The sequence below is a fragment of the Cricetulus griseus genome, chromosome 5 (assembly GCF_003668045.3).
Source record: "Cricetulus griseus strain 17A/GY chromosome 5, alternate assembly CriGri-PICRH-1.0, whole genome shotgun sequence".
In the NCBI taxonomy this organism is placed as follows: domain Eukaryota; kingdom Metazoa; phylum Chordata; class Mammalia; order Rodentia; family Cricetidae; genus Cricetulus; species Cricetulus griseus.
Window position 1 is genome coordinate 129,256,632 of NC_048598.1, and position 17,227 is coordinate 129,273,858.

At 39.2% G+C, this 17,227-nt stretch overlaps 1 protein-coding gene across 2 annotated transcripts in view; it reads right to left on the reverse strand.

Moving 5' to 3' along the window:
- Syt16 (synaptotagmin 16) overlaps positions 1–17,227 on the reverse strand; it is a 149,913-nt gene that overhangs the window by 83,122 nt on the left and 49,564 nt on the right. The window contains exons 3-4 of one of the 2 annotated variants that reach the window (XM_027418251.2): positions 11,004–11,167; positions 8,138–8,969 (exon numbers count right to left, since the gene is read on the reverse strand). In XM_027418251.2, coding sequence (XP_027274052.1) covers positions 8,138–8,660 — 523 coding nt within the window. In that variant the 5' untranslated portion in view covers positions 8,661–8,969; positions 11,004–11,167. The remainder of the gene's footprint in view (positions 1–8,137; positions 8,970–11,003; positions 11,168–17,227) is intronic. The other variant, XM_027418252.2, reaches the window with a different exon arrangement.

Consider the following 17,227-nt stretch of genomic DNA (forward strand, 5'->3'; position numbering starts at 1 on the left):
CAACTTGTTTCAGAACTGATGTTAGGGCTATTCTAAAACCCAGTTCTCTGGTGTCACCCTCATGACCTTTTGTGTAATTCTCAGCTGCTTGCAGGAGAAAGGCCAAACTGTTAGCCCAGAAGACAAAAGGGCCTGGGCTCTAGCACTGTAATTTGGGGTTGTCATCCCGTCTACATGTTAGCGTTCATGAACGTTTGTGATTTCCTACCTTTAGAGTGCCTTTCTATCTCCACCCACCTATTAAGTCACTATTTGCAGATATGATACTTTACATAAGTGACCCGGAAAAACTCTAACAGGGAACTCCTACAACTGATAAACACCTTCAGCAAAGTGACAGGATACAAAATTAACTCAAAAAATTCATTAGCCCTACTATATACAGATGATAAACTCACTGAGAAAGAAATCAGAGAAACATCACCCTTTTCAATAGCCACAAACAATATAAAATATCTTGGGGTAATGCTAACCAAACAAGTGAAAGACCTGTATAGTGAGAACTTTGAGTCTTTAAAGAAAGAAATTAAAGAAGATACCAGAAAATGGAAAGATCTCCCATGTTCTTGGATAGGTAGGGTCAACATAGTAAAAATGGCAATCTTGCCAAAAGAAATCTACAGACTCAACACAATCCCCATCAATATCCCAACACAATTCTTCACAGACCTTGAAAGAACAAAACTCAACTTTATACAGAAAAACAAAAGACCCAGGATAGCCAAAACAAAGGAACTTCCTTCCAGAGGCATCACCATCCCTGACTTCAAGCTCTATTATAGAGCTTTAGTCCTGAAAACAGGTTGGTATTGGCACAAAAGTAGACAGGTAGACCAATGGAATCGAATTGAAAACCCTGATATTAACCCACACACCTATGAACACCTGATTTTTGACAAAGAAGCTAAAGCTATACAATGGAAAAAAGAAAGCATCTTCAACAAATGGTGCTGACATAACTGGATGCTATGTGGAAGACTGCAAATAGATCGATGTCTATCACCATGCACAAAACTTAAGTCCAAATGGATCAAAGACCTTAACATAAATCCAGCCACACTGAACCTCTTAGAAGAGAAAGTGGTCTCCTGTACCAATTAATCCAAAGGTATTTCCCACTTTGTCTTCAAGGATGGTGATGCCTCCAGAAGTTCCTTTATTGTACAGGGTTGTTTTGGCTATCCTGGGTCTTTTGTTTCTCCATATAAAATTGAGAATTGTTCTTTCTAGGTCTGTGAAGAATTGTGTTGGGATTTTGATGGGGATTGTGTTGAGTCTGTAGATTTCTTTTGGCAAGATTGCCATTTTTACTATGTTGATCCTACCTATCCAAGAGCATGGGAGATCTTTCCATTTTCTGGTATCTTCTTTAATTTCTTTCTTTAGGGACTCAAAATTCTTATGATACAGGTCTTAAAAGGATATTTGCAATGGGAAGGGACAGGAGTATGTTCAGAGAAACACACATGAGGATTACAGCACACTTCTCACATGACAGACACAGAAAACAAAGGAGTGGTAAGCTTAGGGTTCAGAAAGGATTCCACCAAACACACCTGAAACATTTTTAAATAAATGATACTTTTCAAAAAAAAAGAAGCTGAGATAATTCATTTGCAGCAAATATGTTCCGTGGGAAAAGTTTAAGTGAATATTGCTTTGAGTTGAATGAATGACAAAGTCACAGAAATATTTTTTCAAAGGAAAAAGTAAAGCATGCTTCAAGTGGCAGAAATGAGGTAAATGTAAAATTATTTTTCCATTTTAATTATCACAAGAGATAAATGACAGTCTAAAGCCACACAGAATCGATGTGTTTGTTTCATGAGGAAAAGTCAAATACATCAACATTAATAAGACAAAGGATATAAATGAAAACTTAGAGTATGTGCCTGCAGCCATGCATATGCAGTAGTGTGGTTCTATCTCATGACAGACTAAAATTAGTGAAAGATGTGGATTTAAATCACAGAATGACCTTATGTGTTTTCTAAGTAAACCCAGGGTGGATACGAGGTAGGATTATAGAAACATTTCCTTCAAAAGAAAAATAGGAACAGACTGAAAGATGGAAAGATTAGACGAAAGGAATTAAATGTAACAGATTTTAATTTAACAGCATCAGTAACTACACTGATGACAGGAAATTGATTACACACACATTAAAGTGAAAAAGACTTTCAGATCGGGGTTAAAATGGCTTAAGTTTATGCTGCAAGAAACTCACAGTAAATATAGATTGGTTTAAAGAAGTTAAAAGGACAGTACTGCCCCTGGAGAGGTTGGTTTGTAGTTAAGAATGTTTGCTCTTCTTCCAGAGGACCCAAGTTTGGTTCCTGGCACTAACATTGAGGCTTGCAGTACAACAGGCACCTGGAACCCTGGCTTTAAGAATCTCAGTACCCTATTCAGGCCTCCATGTGAGTGCGCACGCGTGCAAACACACACACACACACACACACACACACACACACACACAGAGAGAGAGAGAGAGAGAGACAGAGACAGAGACAGAGACAAAGAATTTTAGAAATAAAAAGGACTATATTGTGCCACATTAAATTTTAAAATGCAAAAAGCTGGAGTAGTCATATTAATAACAAAACATAGGTTAGGACAAGAAACATCACAAGAGATAAAAAGGATACATTACGGGATAACAAAGACATTCAAAAATGTGTCTGTACCAATGACAGTGTTTCAGGTTATATTAGCAAAAACCTGATAGAAATGGAAATGAGAAATTGCCAAATCAATAATTTGAGTTACAGACTCCCATACCTCTTTGTCAGTGATCAATAGAACAAAAATCAGTATCCTCACCCCACAGAAATCAGTAGACATCAAACAAGGATTAGAAAATGTGATAAAACCCCACAGACAACATGTTATATAGTTGTATTTACACATCACACTCTGAGCACACAGAATACTTCCTCATCAAGTACACCCAAAACACTTAACAAGTCAGCACACACTCAGGTTAACAGAACAAAATCTGAATGTTTATTCCCCAGAGTTGGGAACCAAACCCAGGGCTGCTAGCACTGAGCTAAATTCCCAACTACAAATGTTAATTTTTTTAGCTTAAATCATACACAGTATAAGCCCAAGACATTGTGCAGTTAAATGAGAAATCAACCACAAAAAAACCTGGAATCTTCAGTATTTGGAATCAAACCTATATAGTTTTAAATAACTGCCATATGAAAGAGTAAGCAAAGGGGTGTGTATTATAAACTATTTTAATTCAGAATGAAATCAGAAACAACACATTGGTGTTTGTTGAATGCAGATAATGCATTGCTTAGAGGGGAATTTATATCCTAGGTTTCATTAAAAATAAAAAACAAAGAAAGAATGGGGTAATAAGCATAACAGAAACTAATGAAATTAACAACAAAAAATAGAGGAAAAAACAATAAAAAATAAAAGGTAGTTTCTTGCAGAAAACATAAACAGACAATTCTCTTTATAGCAGACCAAATAAAAAATACTTTAAATGTCACTTTGAAACCTAAAAAATATTAGGTAATAAATAAATAGCATAACACAAATTCAATAATATAGATGAAAATGTCCTTGAAAGACACAAAATGCCAAAAAAAATGTACGAAAATAAAATCAAGATAATCTAATATCTATCAATTGAATTCTTATTCTGAGACCTTCCCACACAAAATTCTGGGCTTAAGTGCCTTAATTAGAGTCCCATGAGATGACTCAGTGGGTAAAGGTGCTTGCCACCAAGCATGACAGTATGAGTTCCATCCCTGGGACCCATACAGGGAAGGAGAGAATGGATTCCCCCAAGATGTCCCCTATCCCTCCTTCTCTGTCTCTCTGTCTCTGTCTGTCTGTCTCCCCCCTTCTCTCTCTCTCACACACACACATACACACACACACACACACACACACACACACACACACACACACACACACAAATAGATCCCTTGGTAAAAAAAAAATCTACTGAATGCTAACAAATAGTAAATCTACACACACTTTCTGAACTATAAGAAGGACAAACACTTCTGAATTCACTTTATGACATGAACATCACACAGATGCTAATCAGATAGTAACATATCAAGAGTGCCTATTGAAAACACCTACACAATTCGTTGAACACAGAGGAGTTGAACTGGTGCCTACCTAGAGCCTCACCCCTACAGGCTAATGTTAATGGTACTGAAAGTTATTTAGCATGGTACTAAAGGTGAAAGGTAAACACCAACCCAGCTACAAACCATTTGATCTACACAAATGACCTGCCTCAAAGATACACTGGTACAATAATGGCACAAAGCTTGTGGGAGTAACCAACCACTACCTGATTTAATGTCCATTCCATGAGATGGAACACATACCCAATGTTGATTGGGTGACTAAGAGTCTGAGACTAGCTAGGCTAAAGACCTAGGGGAAATCTAAATAGTAGTGTTCTGTTAAAGGAACATAGCAATAAAATGACTCCTAATGACATCCTCCTATAATCATAGAACAGTTTTTTGGTTCAGTCATCAACAGAGAACCTTTCTCCTGCAGATGGGAATGAATACAAAGACCCACTGTCGGACATTATATAGAGAGTGGAGACCTTTGAATACCCAGTCCTGTAAGGGATGCTTCCATCAAATCCCTCCCCTCAGGAAACTGCAAAAGAGGAGGCAGGAAGATTGTAAAACCCAGAGGATATGGGGGACACTAAGAAATCAAGGCCTTCTAGACCAACAGGACTGGGGCACATATGAACTTGTGCCAGTATGCACAAGGTCTGAATGGGTCTGCACCAGATGGGATCCTAGAACTGAAAGGAGAAGTGGATACACACCTCCATTCCTAACCCAGAAGCTATCTCCAACTGATAGCCAGTTACAAATGGAAACTTGGTTTTTTCCTACGGAGTTCTCACTGGGGAAAGAAACTATTCACAAAGGCAGGCTGCATGCCTAGCAGCATTTCTGGAAGTTCTTTATCTCTGAATGCTATATCGAGGCAAGGCTTTTTGTTTTGCTTTGTTTTTTTTTTCTATCTTATAGAAAAAAATCTTTTGCATGTATATTATAGCTTCCAGTTTGGGGTTCTTAGGGGATTCCCCAGAATGCAAACCTGTGTTATTTCTGTATCTATATACATGTATTGTACTTTTTATTTGTTGTTCTTTTTCTTGTTTGATTTTTTCATATTTTGATTTGTTGATTTACCTTATTTTATTATTATTCTTTGGATACCTGTTTGCTTTCTAAGGAGAAAGGCTGTGGATCCAGTTGGGAAGGGAGGTGGGGAAGAACTGGGAAGCATAGGGTGAGAGAAAACCATAAGTAGAGTATATTGTATGAAGAAAATCTATTTTCAACAAAGAAAAACATTTGGGGGGGACTGGTTTAAGCTGTCACAGTAGCTCTCCAGCTTGGCTAAAGGTCAGGGCATAGACATCTTTTACAGTATTAATGAAAAGTCTCTTCAGAATGTCTGGCCACAGTGGTTCTCTGTATGCATTGCCTGACTTCCATTGCAGCCCTGAGACATCCCAGACAGCCCCAGTCCTCCTCCCTGGGTGTCACGGTTGTTGTCATCCTGGTGTTGTCACTATTTCTGCTCACAGCCTGATATTTTCCACCATTGTTGAAAACATTCTCTGTGCCTTCCAAGTTCTCTACCATGAATTTCCTAGTAAATGTGGCCCTCTCAGAACCCTGCAAGCAGAATTAAGATTTGTTTTTTCTTCCATACAGCTCCAAAGCACATGTAAGTCTCTGTGCATAGTTACCCCATGTCTTTGTACACCTGCGTGCAAATCTGTGTTTATGTCTGGTTCTCATTTTAACTGCAAACTCAAGAGAGTACAGAGTGTATTTTCAGTTTTCCTTTCATGTCTGCAAGAACCTTGAGATGACAGTCCATCTTCTTGGTTTTTAAAGAAGTATTTGTTGAATTATTTAGAGTTGAATCAAAAATAATACCATCCTTAGTAGCAAAGAATAAAAATGAAAGAAAAAATAGAGTGCTTGTGGATTGTTCAAGACTCTGGGTTTCATCTATAGTATGACAAAAGATGAGCACACATCAAAATCCCTGATGACAATACATGAAAAAGTCCTCAAGTTCATCAATGTATGAAAATAATAACATAGCACTACCAGAAGGATTTTCTGCAAGCTACATCTGACTATTTCAACATCTCAAAGACAATCAATGCAACTCAACTGCAACACAGCAAACAAGAAAGCTCATGTGGATATTTTAGTTTGGCCCAAAATTGTTTATTAAATTCCATATTCTCTTTTGACCAAAAAAAAAATCCAGTCATCTAGTACAGACAGGAACTACTTTAACCTGTGTCTAGCCATGAAGCAGTCATGAAAGCTTTATGCTAAGTTTAGGACTAAGACAAGAAAATCCACTCCCACCAGCCGTGTTTAACACGGCAGTAGAGAAACTTTCCAGTGTAATCAGACAAGAGAAAGAATGAATGAGTTTGACTCTTAGAAGAAAAATAGAACTAGGGACAAGTGAACTAGCCCTTGGTGGACAAACCAATTAACAAACTAGTGCATGCATCCAGTGGGACAGGATTCAGCAACATAAAGAAACAATTAGATGGGCAAATCTCAAATGTGTTACAGTAAGTGAAGGGGGCCAGATTGAAAGGGCACAAACTCCATCACTTCATTTAGATGACATCCTAAAAACACAAAGAGTAACAGAGGCAGAAAAAAATGTTTTAAGTCATGTTTGCCATCATCTGCAGGTAAAGGATTGCCCTCCGAGAACTGTGTGGGGATTCTTTGCAGTGGTGAGATTGCTCCGTACCTTACTTGTGGCTACAATATGCTCTAAACAGTAACAAAACAGTAGGCCAAGGTGACTTTCATCTTATGTATGCATGATGGCCCGAGTCTGGATTCCCAGAACTCATGCAAACAGCTGGGTACGGTATGTATTTATAATCCTAGTATTGGGGCAGGCAGTGGAAGAAGAATTCAAGGGACTTGCTGACCAGATAGTCTGGCTGAATAGACAAGCTCTAGGTTCAGTGAGAGATCTTGTTTCAAAAGGATGGAAAGCAATTGAGGATGGCACTTGGTGTCTGGACATCACATGCATAATCATACATGTACATAACAGCACACACTCAAGCTCACACAGAGAGAGAAGAAAAGGTTGCAAAAATAGGATACTTTTATTGCCTTAAACACCAAGATCCCACATGGCTGGTAAGATCCTCCCCTAAAAAGATGAGACTAGAAAGAATCATTGAAAACAAACAGAAAGACAATATGGTATCCAACAAGAAGGGAAGTAATGACTTAGTCTGGGTGTGAATAATCTACTAATATATGTGGATTATGCATGCACACATGACACATATATCCCACCCCCTCACCTCAGCCAACCATTTGCCTTTGTCTCTTAACCAGGTGGGATGATCTCTCTACAGGTTAGAGGATTAGAACTGTGGAAATTTTATGCTGAAAATGGCCATAGCTTTCCCAGACTTAATTACATTTATGTCATATCCATGGCGTTTTTATTAAAGCCCCACTTTGTGCTCAGTTTTGACAACATAAAGTGTCATAGGCAACTTTTATTAACTATGTCCTTATCATTCCAGACTAAAAGCAAATGAAGCCATCCTATTTCAAAGATCCCCCATCTACTGTCATCTCGAGTCATGTCCCAGTGAGACGCTGTGAGAAGTATTCTTGGAGTGTTATCAACTACAAATTCTGCAACAAGTATGGCTGTTTGCACAGGATTTCACACTGAATAATATAGTAACATCTAGAAATTCCTAACCTAGAGGGAAAGGGAAAAAAAGAACATTTTAAAAGATATTTTAAAAAGCATGGCATGTGCACAGGGACTTCTCCAGCAGAGCCCTCAGATTCATTTTAAGCTTTTCACTTGCTCGGAACTATTATTTTGAAATATGGAGCCCAAACATGGATCTTGTAAAGCTCCATAGAACAAAAATATTCCTGTGGACTCTATCTCTCAATCAGAAGCCAGGATGGGGGATGTATAAGTGGCAGAGAAGAAGTGAGTTCAATGTGATACTTAAGAGCAAATCCAAATGGACTGTACAAGGTTTCTAGAAGAATATGGAAACAAAGGGTACTGAATGGCTTACCTTGCTTTTTTCCATTAACTTTTTCTAAAGGGCCAGGGAGCTGGGTGTCAAAGCCAAGCTGAAGGCCACATGTCTGCCTCTCAAAGTGACGTTCTTCTTCAGCAATAGAAGAAAGCATGTGTGGGGGCTTCGGTCCAGCTGGGATCTGATTGGGCCACTGGTGTATTATAGAGCATGAGTCTTTGGCTTGTTGATCAAGTCTGGGGCTTGCCATTCTGCTAGAGTCTTGCAAATCACTATTAGAGCATGAGAAATGGTCCTCTCCAAGAAATAGGGAGTTTGCCTCCTCTGAATTCCCATCATTGCCCTGCTCTTCATCTTCATAGTAGGTTTCCTGAATCTTAGTATCTTCTAAGTCCTGGTCTGGCTTGTCACTCAATGCTGAATCGTGTTTGCTTAAAAGAACCAGAGATGCAGACAGTGCATCGCCTGCTTGCTGGAGAGCTTCATAAACCCGGGATAACCAGGAAGACAAAGGCTGGAAGAAGTTCTGGGCATCCTGAGATGCCATGGCCAACACCATGGCCAACTACCTCACGTGCACAGAGTCCACTCCTTTGGTTTCTCTAGAACTCTGGGCTTAGGTGAAATACAATATAAGCACGATGAGAAATTTGAGGTCTCCTTTTTTATAACAGGCAAAATTTTATTAATGTATACATAAAGAAAACATGTGCAGTACGTGAGCACCGTTGGCTGTAACTAAAACCAGGCAGCATGCTGGTTCCTGTGCCAAGGTGTACGGAGTAGGTCTTTGCAGGGAACAGAGCAACTGTGTTTGATAGGGCAGTCTCTTAATGGCTGTGAACATTTCACTCTCAGCACTTCTCAGCTGAAACAGAGGAAAGACATTCTTACACCTGTTAACGTCACAACTGCAGACCCATCACCAGATACCTATAATCAATGTCCAATAGCATTTGGGGCAGGAGAGACAAAAAAACTTTATATTGACCTCTCATGGTGGCTAAATAAAATTACTTTGCAAATCTAAATGTGGGTTCTACCCTTGCCAGTACACCTCCTCAGGCTCATGCACAACTTCCATTAGCAGTAATGGGTTCTAGGCACATGGGCTGAGAGAAGTCTGCTCCCCATAGGCCAGCTTAACAATGTGAACAGAGTAAAGGATCCATGGGAACAGTCAGTTAGGCATGACATTTCAAAATGCAAGAAAAGCTGGAGGTTTTGTGAACAAACATGCAGGACCCAGGGAGCTAATAAACAGGCATTTCTGCTTTGCCACACAAAGGTTTATCCTCTCAAAGGAAATGTGTGTCTGGAATTTCAAAGCTTCCAACAAATCTTAAAATAGAGTTTTACAATTTTATTCAATCTCTAGAAATGATGTCTATTCTTGGGGAGAAATCACTGAAAATCGGTGCATGGCAAATGCATCACCCAGCTTCCTGGAGATATATCGTTGGTATCTTGTGCCTTTGACTGTGTACCCCATCTCCTGAAGGTAGCTCTCTGCAACTTGTGGGTCTTTTGAAACATACTTCATCTCATAGGATTCATATTCTGAAAGAGGTAGCTCCTGGACATCCATAGAAAGGACAATGTGATAGCCACATAGCATATGCCTATGCTTTTACACTCATATGCAAACATAAACCTAGGTAGATTTATGTATCTACATGGGTGTAGGTCTCTCACTGCTGTCACAGTGTAGGATAAATGCCATTAGTTGTTTCTTTAATAGCAACATCTTCCCTCATTATCTCTCCACTACTGAAGTTTCAACCCTCTTGATCTCGCCCTTTACTACCATTGTTTATACTCCCTTAAAATGTTCTTGTTAGTGACTTATAGATACACTGATTCATTCAGTAAACAAATAAAAAATACTGACTAAGTACCTATTAAGTACTGGGTATAATGCCAGGTATAAGGTAACCCTGAGACCCCTGTCCTCATGGAACCTTCATTTCAGTTAAACAGAAACTGAGCTCTCAGCAGTCTCCTCTGAAACCAAATAATTCATACATCACTTTGTAGCTCTTGTCTTCCTCTAATGGTATATTTGCAACCACTCCTTGGCCCATGCCTTCTCCTCATTCCCTTTTATACCTGCTGGAAAGGCTAACCCATCCCTATTTTTGTTTCTTTGGTTGGTTTTGCCTTCTTTGGTTTGCTTAGTTGGTTAACTGGGTGGTTGATTGGTTTGAGATAGTGTCGTATCTCTTGGGATGATCTTCCACTTGCTCTATAGCCGAGAGTGATCTTGAACATGTGGCCCATAAGTCCTCACATTCTGAGTGCTAGGATTGCACACTTGTAAAACTGCATCTTGTTCATATTGTGCTGGGGCCAAATCCAGGGCTTCCATATTCTAGGAAGCATGCTACCAACTGAACTGTGTGCCTCCAGTCTCAATCCTATTTTAATTTTAAACTCTTATAAACTCAAAACAAGCATCTCCAGTCATTAGCTTGCTCCTTCTTTTCTTACCCTTCCCACAAATCCAAGTCAATGGTATTTGAGCTTTGGTAGTTCAGAGTCTTCTAGGAAATTAATAAAGCACATAAAGGCCTAGGCTGGCTGCAGGAATAAGCCTAGCCAACACTGCTGTATTTCTGTTATCTTCCCTGGAAGACCAAACCTCTACTAAATGTAAATATTTTTTTAAAAAAATCTTATGTAAGGAAACAGATATGCATTAATGTGTCACACCAAAATCTTAAATTCAGCTATTTCAAACCCTGTATATCATTTTGCTGTGGGGATTTACCTCTTGGGTCACAGGGCCTTGTGACTGTGACTCTCTCTTCAACCCACTCCCCTTCTGTTCCAGTCAATCTGCCATTAGCTTTTGCTCTCCAGTGATTGCTTTCCCAAGCTCCCAGTCTCTCACATCACTCACCTGGTTCGCTTCAGTCTCTCATCTGTTCCAGCTTCCATGGAACCCTCTGTTCCCCACAGCCTGACTTTCATCTGGCTTTACTGCCTTTCTACTTTGGAATGTAGACACAATGGAGAGTGGAGGCCACCTGTTTTGTTCTGTCTATCTCAGTGCCTAGAATTGTACTGAACACATGATAAGTGAATCAGTAAATAAAAATCATAAAACTCATTAGAATCATGCCTAAAACAGTGCTCAGGAGAAATTATATACTCAATAATTTTGATAAATTTATAAATAAATCCTCCATGAAGCTGTCATGAAAATCTCCAATGATGTTATTCCACAAGTTTCCTATTTAGTACATTATCCTGTCAGCATTTGCTCCACCCAATTTCACAACCCACCATTTTGTGGTGCCTTCGATGTTCGGATGACTTCATTTATTTTACATATGACCCAGAAAGTATTTTGCCTAAGTGCTTCAGGGTGTTAGAGACCTGGAAGGCCTCTCAGAGAAATCAGTGACTTTAGCCATCTTCTCCTGTCCTTACAATTCATATAGCCCCACTTTTCATTCTAATGGAATGTCCAGCTGAGCATAGGCTGGCCCCAAAGAAACTGCCACAGAGTGAGGAGGCAGCCACTCCTGATTACCCCTCACTTCGAGATCCTATATGCTAGTTATGCTGATACACTGGGAATTTTTACAAATGACCGTGATTTTTCCATCACTTTCATGTGTTTATCCCAAGATGTCCTCACACCTAGCCTGCCTCATTTTTTTTGCATTGAAACTCTAATGGTTTTCTCTGCTAATTCTTCATCTACAATTAAAGACATTGCCTCAGAGTACTTAGAATATGTCTTTAGTTTATAAAGCTAAATTTCTTTGTCAATATTCTTCTCATGGATTAGAAGTCCACAAGTTTGGGGAGTACTCTTACAGGTTATGGCTCCATAATCCACATAAAGCAGGAGGAGCTCTGAACATGGTGGGTAGATGGATGGATAGATGGATGGATGGATGGATGGATGGATGGATGGATGGATGGATGGATATGTGTATGTATTGATGGGTGGACAAGTAGGTGAATGGAAAGGGTATGTAGATGAGTGGATGGGTGGGTGGGTACATATGCATATGGGCAGGTGGATGAATGGATAGGTGGTGGGTAGACGGGTGGATGGATGGATAGGTAGGGATGGTGTGTGTGTGTGTGTGTGTGTGTGTGTGTGTGTGTGTGTGTGTGTGTATAAATGGATAGATGGTGGGTGGGTAAGAGGATGGATGGATGAAATGAAAATGTTTAAAACCAAATGGTCTTGAATCTATCATTTATCATCCTCTTTAAAGTGAATTCACTTACTCTATCAGTTTCTTTTGTCTCTAAAATCCAAGAACATGCTAGATACACCAAAGAGCATAGTAGCAGAGACTGGAAATGTTAAGAATAAAATTTCATTTTCAGGGATGAGTTCTAAATCTTTGTTAATTTGATAATATGATAATTCACTATCATATTATCTCAAAACAATGCAAAAGAGACAAAATCTCTATCTATATATGGGGGAAATGTCTAGTTTATTTTATAACACTGAAAAGGAACAGAATACTATGGAGTTGGTAATACTGGGTACCACTCATAAAATAAGCCTGAACCCAAGGGATATCAGTACAGACAAAGCAGTCATGGATATGTATTTAAGTAAATGTCAACTCAATTGAGAGGGCACACCAAGGGAATACTTTCTTATAACTAGTGAGAAGATGACTTGGCTCCTAGTGGGATGAATGTATGGGAAAGAGAGACAGAGAGGACAGGGGGGAAGAGAAAGAACTTTATTATGTTACTGTGATAAAACACTCTAACTAAAAACAACTTGGGCAGAAAATGGTTGATTTGGCTTAAACTTTAAACTTCCAGGTCATAATCCATTATGGAAGGAAGTCCTAACAGTAACTCAGGAATGTGAAGCAGAAACCATAGTAGACTTGTTTGCTGGCTCACTCATTCTGACTTACTCCATCTCACTCATTTGTTCTCAGGCTCAGCGAGCTCCCTTATATTGCTCAGGACTACCTTCCCAGTGAATAGCCCTTCTCACAGTGGGCTGAGGCTTCCTACATTAATAATCAATCAAGATAATCTCTCACAGACACACCTATAGACCAACCTTTCCCAGGTGATTCTAGGATGTGTCAGGTTGATAAGTTAATTTTAATTAGAATGAAAGGGAGGGAGGAGAGAGGAGGAGGGAGGGAGGGAGGGAGGGAGGGAGGGAGGGAGAGAGGTTGATCCTGTCCAGATCCTTAGATTAAAAGGAAAAATACACTAAAAGTATTGAAAAGGCTTATTGGTAGTTATTGGTAGAGTATCATTATGAGACATGGAAATTAAACAACAGAAATATATATGTTTGTGCATGAAAGAGAGTGTGTGAGAATGTATAAAACACATGAGTTCTTGTTTGTGGGGTGGAGTGAGGTTTACTGCCTCTCAAAGTACTCAGAATAATCTAGAAATCTAAAGACATAGAACAAATTGATAAATAAAAAGCATTGGTGGCACACACCTTTAATCTCAGCACTCAGGAGGCAGATGCAGGTGGATCTCTGTGAGTTTGAGACCAGCCTGGGCTACAAGAAGAAAAGGAAAGGAAAGGAAAGGAAAGCCAATGGTGTATTCCCAAGAAGTGTGTTTTTGAAATCCTACTTTAATTAGAATTCTGCTTTAATTGTAATGGTAACGAATTGAACTACAATCATTTTAAATATAGAAAATTACTAAGCAGAAAACAATAGATTGTGTTTCTATATAGGAAACCCATGAAATCCTTGAGTTATATGCTTTCTCACATATTTTTAAGTACTCCACCAAAGGCAATTGTTAACAGAGAATACAAATGCTTGTGGACCTATAGAGGCTTTTAGTTATATCTTTCTGACCTCCTTTTCTTCTAATGGCAACTTCCTACAGGAGGCTGTGATGGGGGAGGTCCTTCTGTGCATGATTGTCTTATTGGTTGAAAAATAAAGTACTATTGGCCAATAGGAAAACAAGATAGGTGGGACTAGGAGTCAAGGAGGATTCTGGGAAAGGTAGGAGAAAGCAGAGTCACCATGTGAGCCTGGGAAGACAGGACACTTCCACTGGCGTCCAATAAGATAAGTCTTATAAAATATATAGATTTATGATAATTAAGACTGAGCTAGCAGATGAGAAATCCTAGTCATTGGCCAAGCAGCATTTGTAAGTAATATAAGACTCTGTGTTACTTCGGACCATAACGTGGCGGCGGGCAGGACTTGGGCTGCTTGGAGTAAAGACTTATTGTTATAAGGCAGGAAGAGTTAGAATGTAAGAAACATCAGCTTGTAGAAAACCACAAAAACCTATGATGGAAGTGTGCAAGCCTGTGTCATTTTCAAAGGTTTCTGAGCTCCTGGAGAATAAATTACATTCTAAAAGGCAGGGAAAGTGTTTCCAATAGCACGGTTTCCAGGTAACCAAATCCTAAGTCAAAATCATATACAAATCTACCTTCAAACATGTGAGGATGTTTAGCATATTTTGAAAGATGAATCACCTTGTAAAAACCCTTCTCACTCTTCACCACGACTCTTAGGCCAATCTAAGGAAGAGTCAAGAATACCGGATTTATCTAGAGTGCCTCCTTCACAGGCAGCTGTCAGATAACTTCCCATGTCTACAAAATGTAGTATTTATTATTGTCACACTAGTCTTAAACTAATTAAGTCTACCATTATCAAGCCTGATGGAGAAAGTCATTTTTGAATTGCCTAAGAAGGTTTGGAAGATGAATAATGCATGCAGCAAAAATAAGAACTACAAAATGGGCTGTCATGCATCTTTCACATGATTCAGAAGTATCCACAGGTGTTTTCTTTTAAAAAGCAAATTTGTTATGTGGGTAGAGATCTTTGCCATTGAAATGAAATACTTTTTGAAGCATTTGTCCAAGACATGTTGGCATCTTAACAAATATAAAAATAGACTACTGGAGCAAGGGACATAGCTTAGTCACTAAAGAGCTTGCTGCTCAAGACCAAGGTCATGAGTTCAATAACCCACCAAAAGTCATGCAGAGCAACACATACTTGTAATCTCAGAGTTGAGGAGGCAAAGACAGGAGGATCCCAAGGGCTCACTGGCCAGCCAGCCTAGTCAAACCGATGAACTTCAAATTCAGTGAGGGACCCTGTTTCAAAACATAAGACAAAAAGCAATGAAGAATGCTCAATGTTGACCTCTAGCCTACAAGTGCATTGTGTGTACACCTGCACACACAAGTGGACATATACAACACACACACACACACACACACACACACACACACACACACACACACACACACACACACACACACACACGGCTTCCATGCAGTAATATGGATACAATACAGCAGGGTCTCGGACACACCTTTACTACTGGGCTTTGGGGATGGGGGAGGAAGAACAGTGGATATAAATTGAAAGGAGAACTTCCTTATGATCAAAATACATATTTACCAGTTAATAATGAGATGAGTCAGAAAGAAAGGGAAGGAGGGAGGGAGTGAGGAAGGGAAAGCACAATTATTTTAGAATCATTGCAAACCAGAGCTGCCTTGGATCCACCCTTCAGTTATTTCAAATCATGGACATGTACCTGGACACCAGTATGTTCTCATTCATAATGCAGAGATCGTAACTCCCTATATTGTACTTCATCTTGTAAATTATATTACAGAATATTTTTTAAAACATAGAAAGAATCCAGGGTGTAGCAGGAACTTAATAGCAGACATTCATTATGTTGAACTTTGTAATGTTTTATAAGGTAAAATATTTAATATATCTTTCTGATATGTGAATATCTCAGAAAGGGTTATCTCTCTGTCATGTTACTATATACAATATTTTTGAGAACTTTCACAAATAAAAGCTTGCATAAAAGACAATAGTTTTCCCCTTTTATAGATGGAAACTCTGAGGCTCATAAAGGGCGCATGCCTTGTTTAACGTTTATTATCTGGCTTAAAGAACAGAAGTGATATTCCAGTTCTCTCCTGTTGAATTTCAAATGACTACTCCAAAACTTCACAAAAGGCCAGTAAGACTGTGGCAACTGTAGACATATCAAAGGTGGGACTATTCTCCCAGGAAAAGACAAATGTTGAGTTTAAACTGAGACGCCTGTCTGACTTGAAGGTTTGGCATTTTTTATGTTTGTTTGTTTGTTTGTTCATTTTATGGGATAGGGCAAATGTGGAGATCACAGGACAACTTTCAGTAGCCAGTTTTCTCCTTCCACCTCATGGTTCCAGGGATCAAATGCAAGCCATGCCAGCAAGCCCCTTTACCTGCTGAGCCCCCTCACCAGCCCCTGACTGGGAGGACTGACCTCATTCCATTTCTATTTAGCCTGTTTCACTAATGGAAATCATTTAAAATGTGAAAACTGTTGCAACTAATTTTCCAAAGTGTGATAAAGTAAAAATATCTTCAATTGCTCTTTCAGTCACACAAGGCTTTTACTAAAGTCCATTTCTAAACTTGACATAACAAATACCTTGGAGTATGCTTGAGCAGGACAATGTAAAACAAATTAGACTTGGCTCAATTGAAATGTGAAGTTTCTGAAGGTTTATGCTGTTACAGTGATGGTACTTTTTAAATACTCAGGTTTCATAAGCCCATTGAGTGTGTTTGATTATGTATTACAGCCAAGGAAATTTAAATACACTCCATAAATACCCAGTGGTTGTAACACAAACAGGCAAGGTCCTCAGAGGGTCCAGAAGGACTACTGAATCCAGCCTCAGTAACAATTTTTTTTAAAGAGACTGTTGCTGCTCTTAGAGGAAAACCCATTTTCAAACACATATAATAAGAGCTTCAGGAGGGCTAAATGATCTAATTAATGTTTACCTTTTAAAGATAGAGCCTGGGGCTGGCTCAGTGGTTAAGATCACTGGCTGCTCTTCCAGAGGACCTGGGCTTGATCCCAGCACCCACATGGTGGCTCACAACCATATGCAACTCCAGTTCCAGGGGCTCTGACACTGTCTTCTGACTTCTGGCCTCTGTTGTCACCAGATATACATGTGATGCACATACATACATAAATGCAGACAAAATATCCATATACATAAAATTCTAAAATAACTTTTTGGAAGGTAAAACTAGTTCAAGTGATTAGCATGACCTCCCTTTTGGTAGACAGCAAGGCACCCAGATC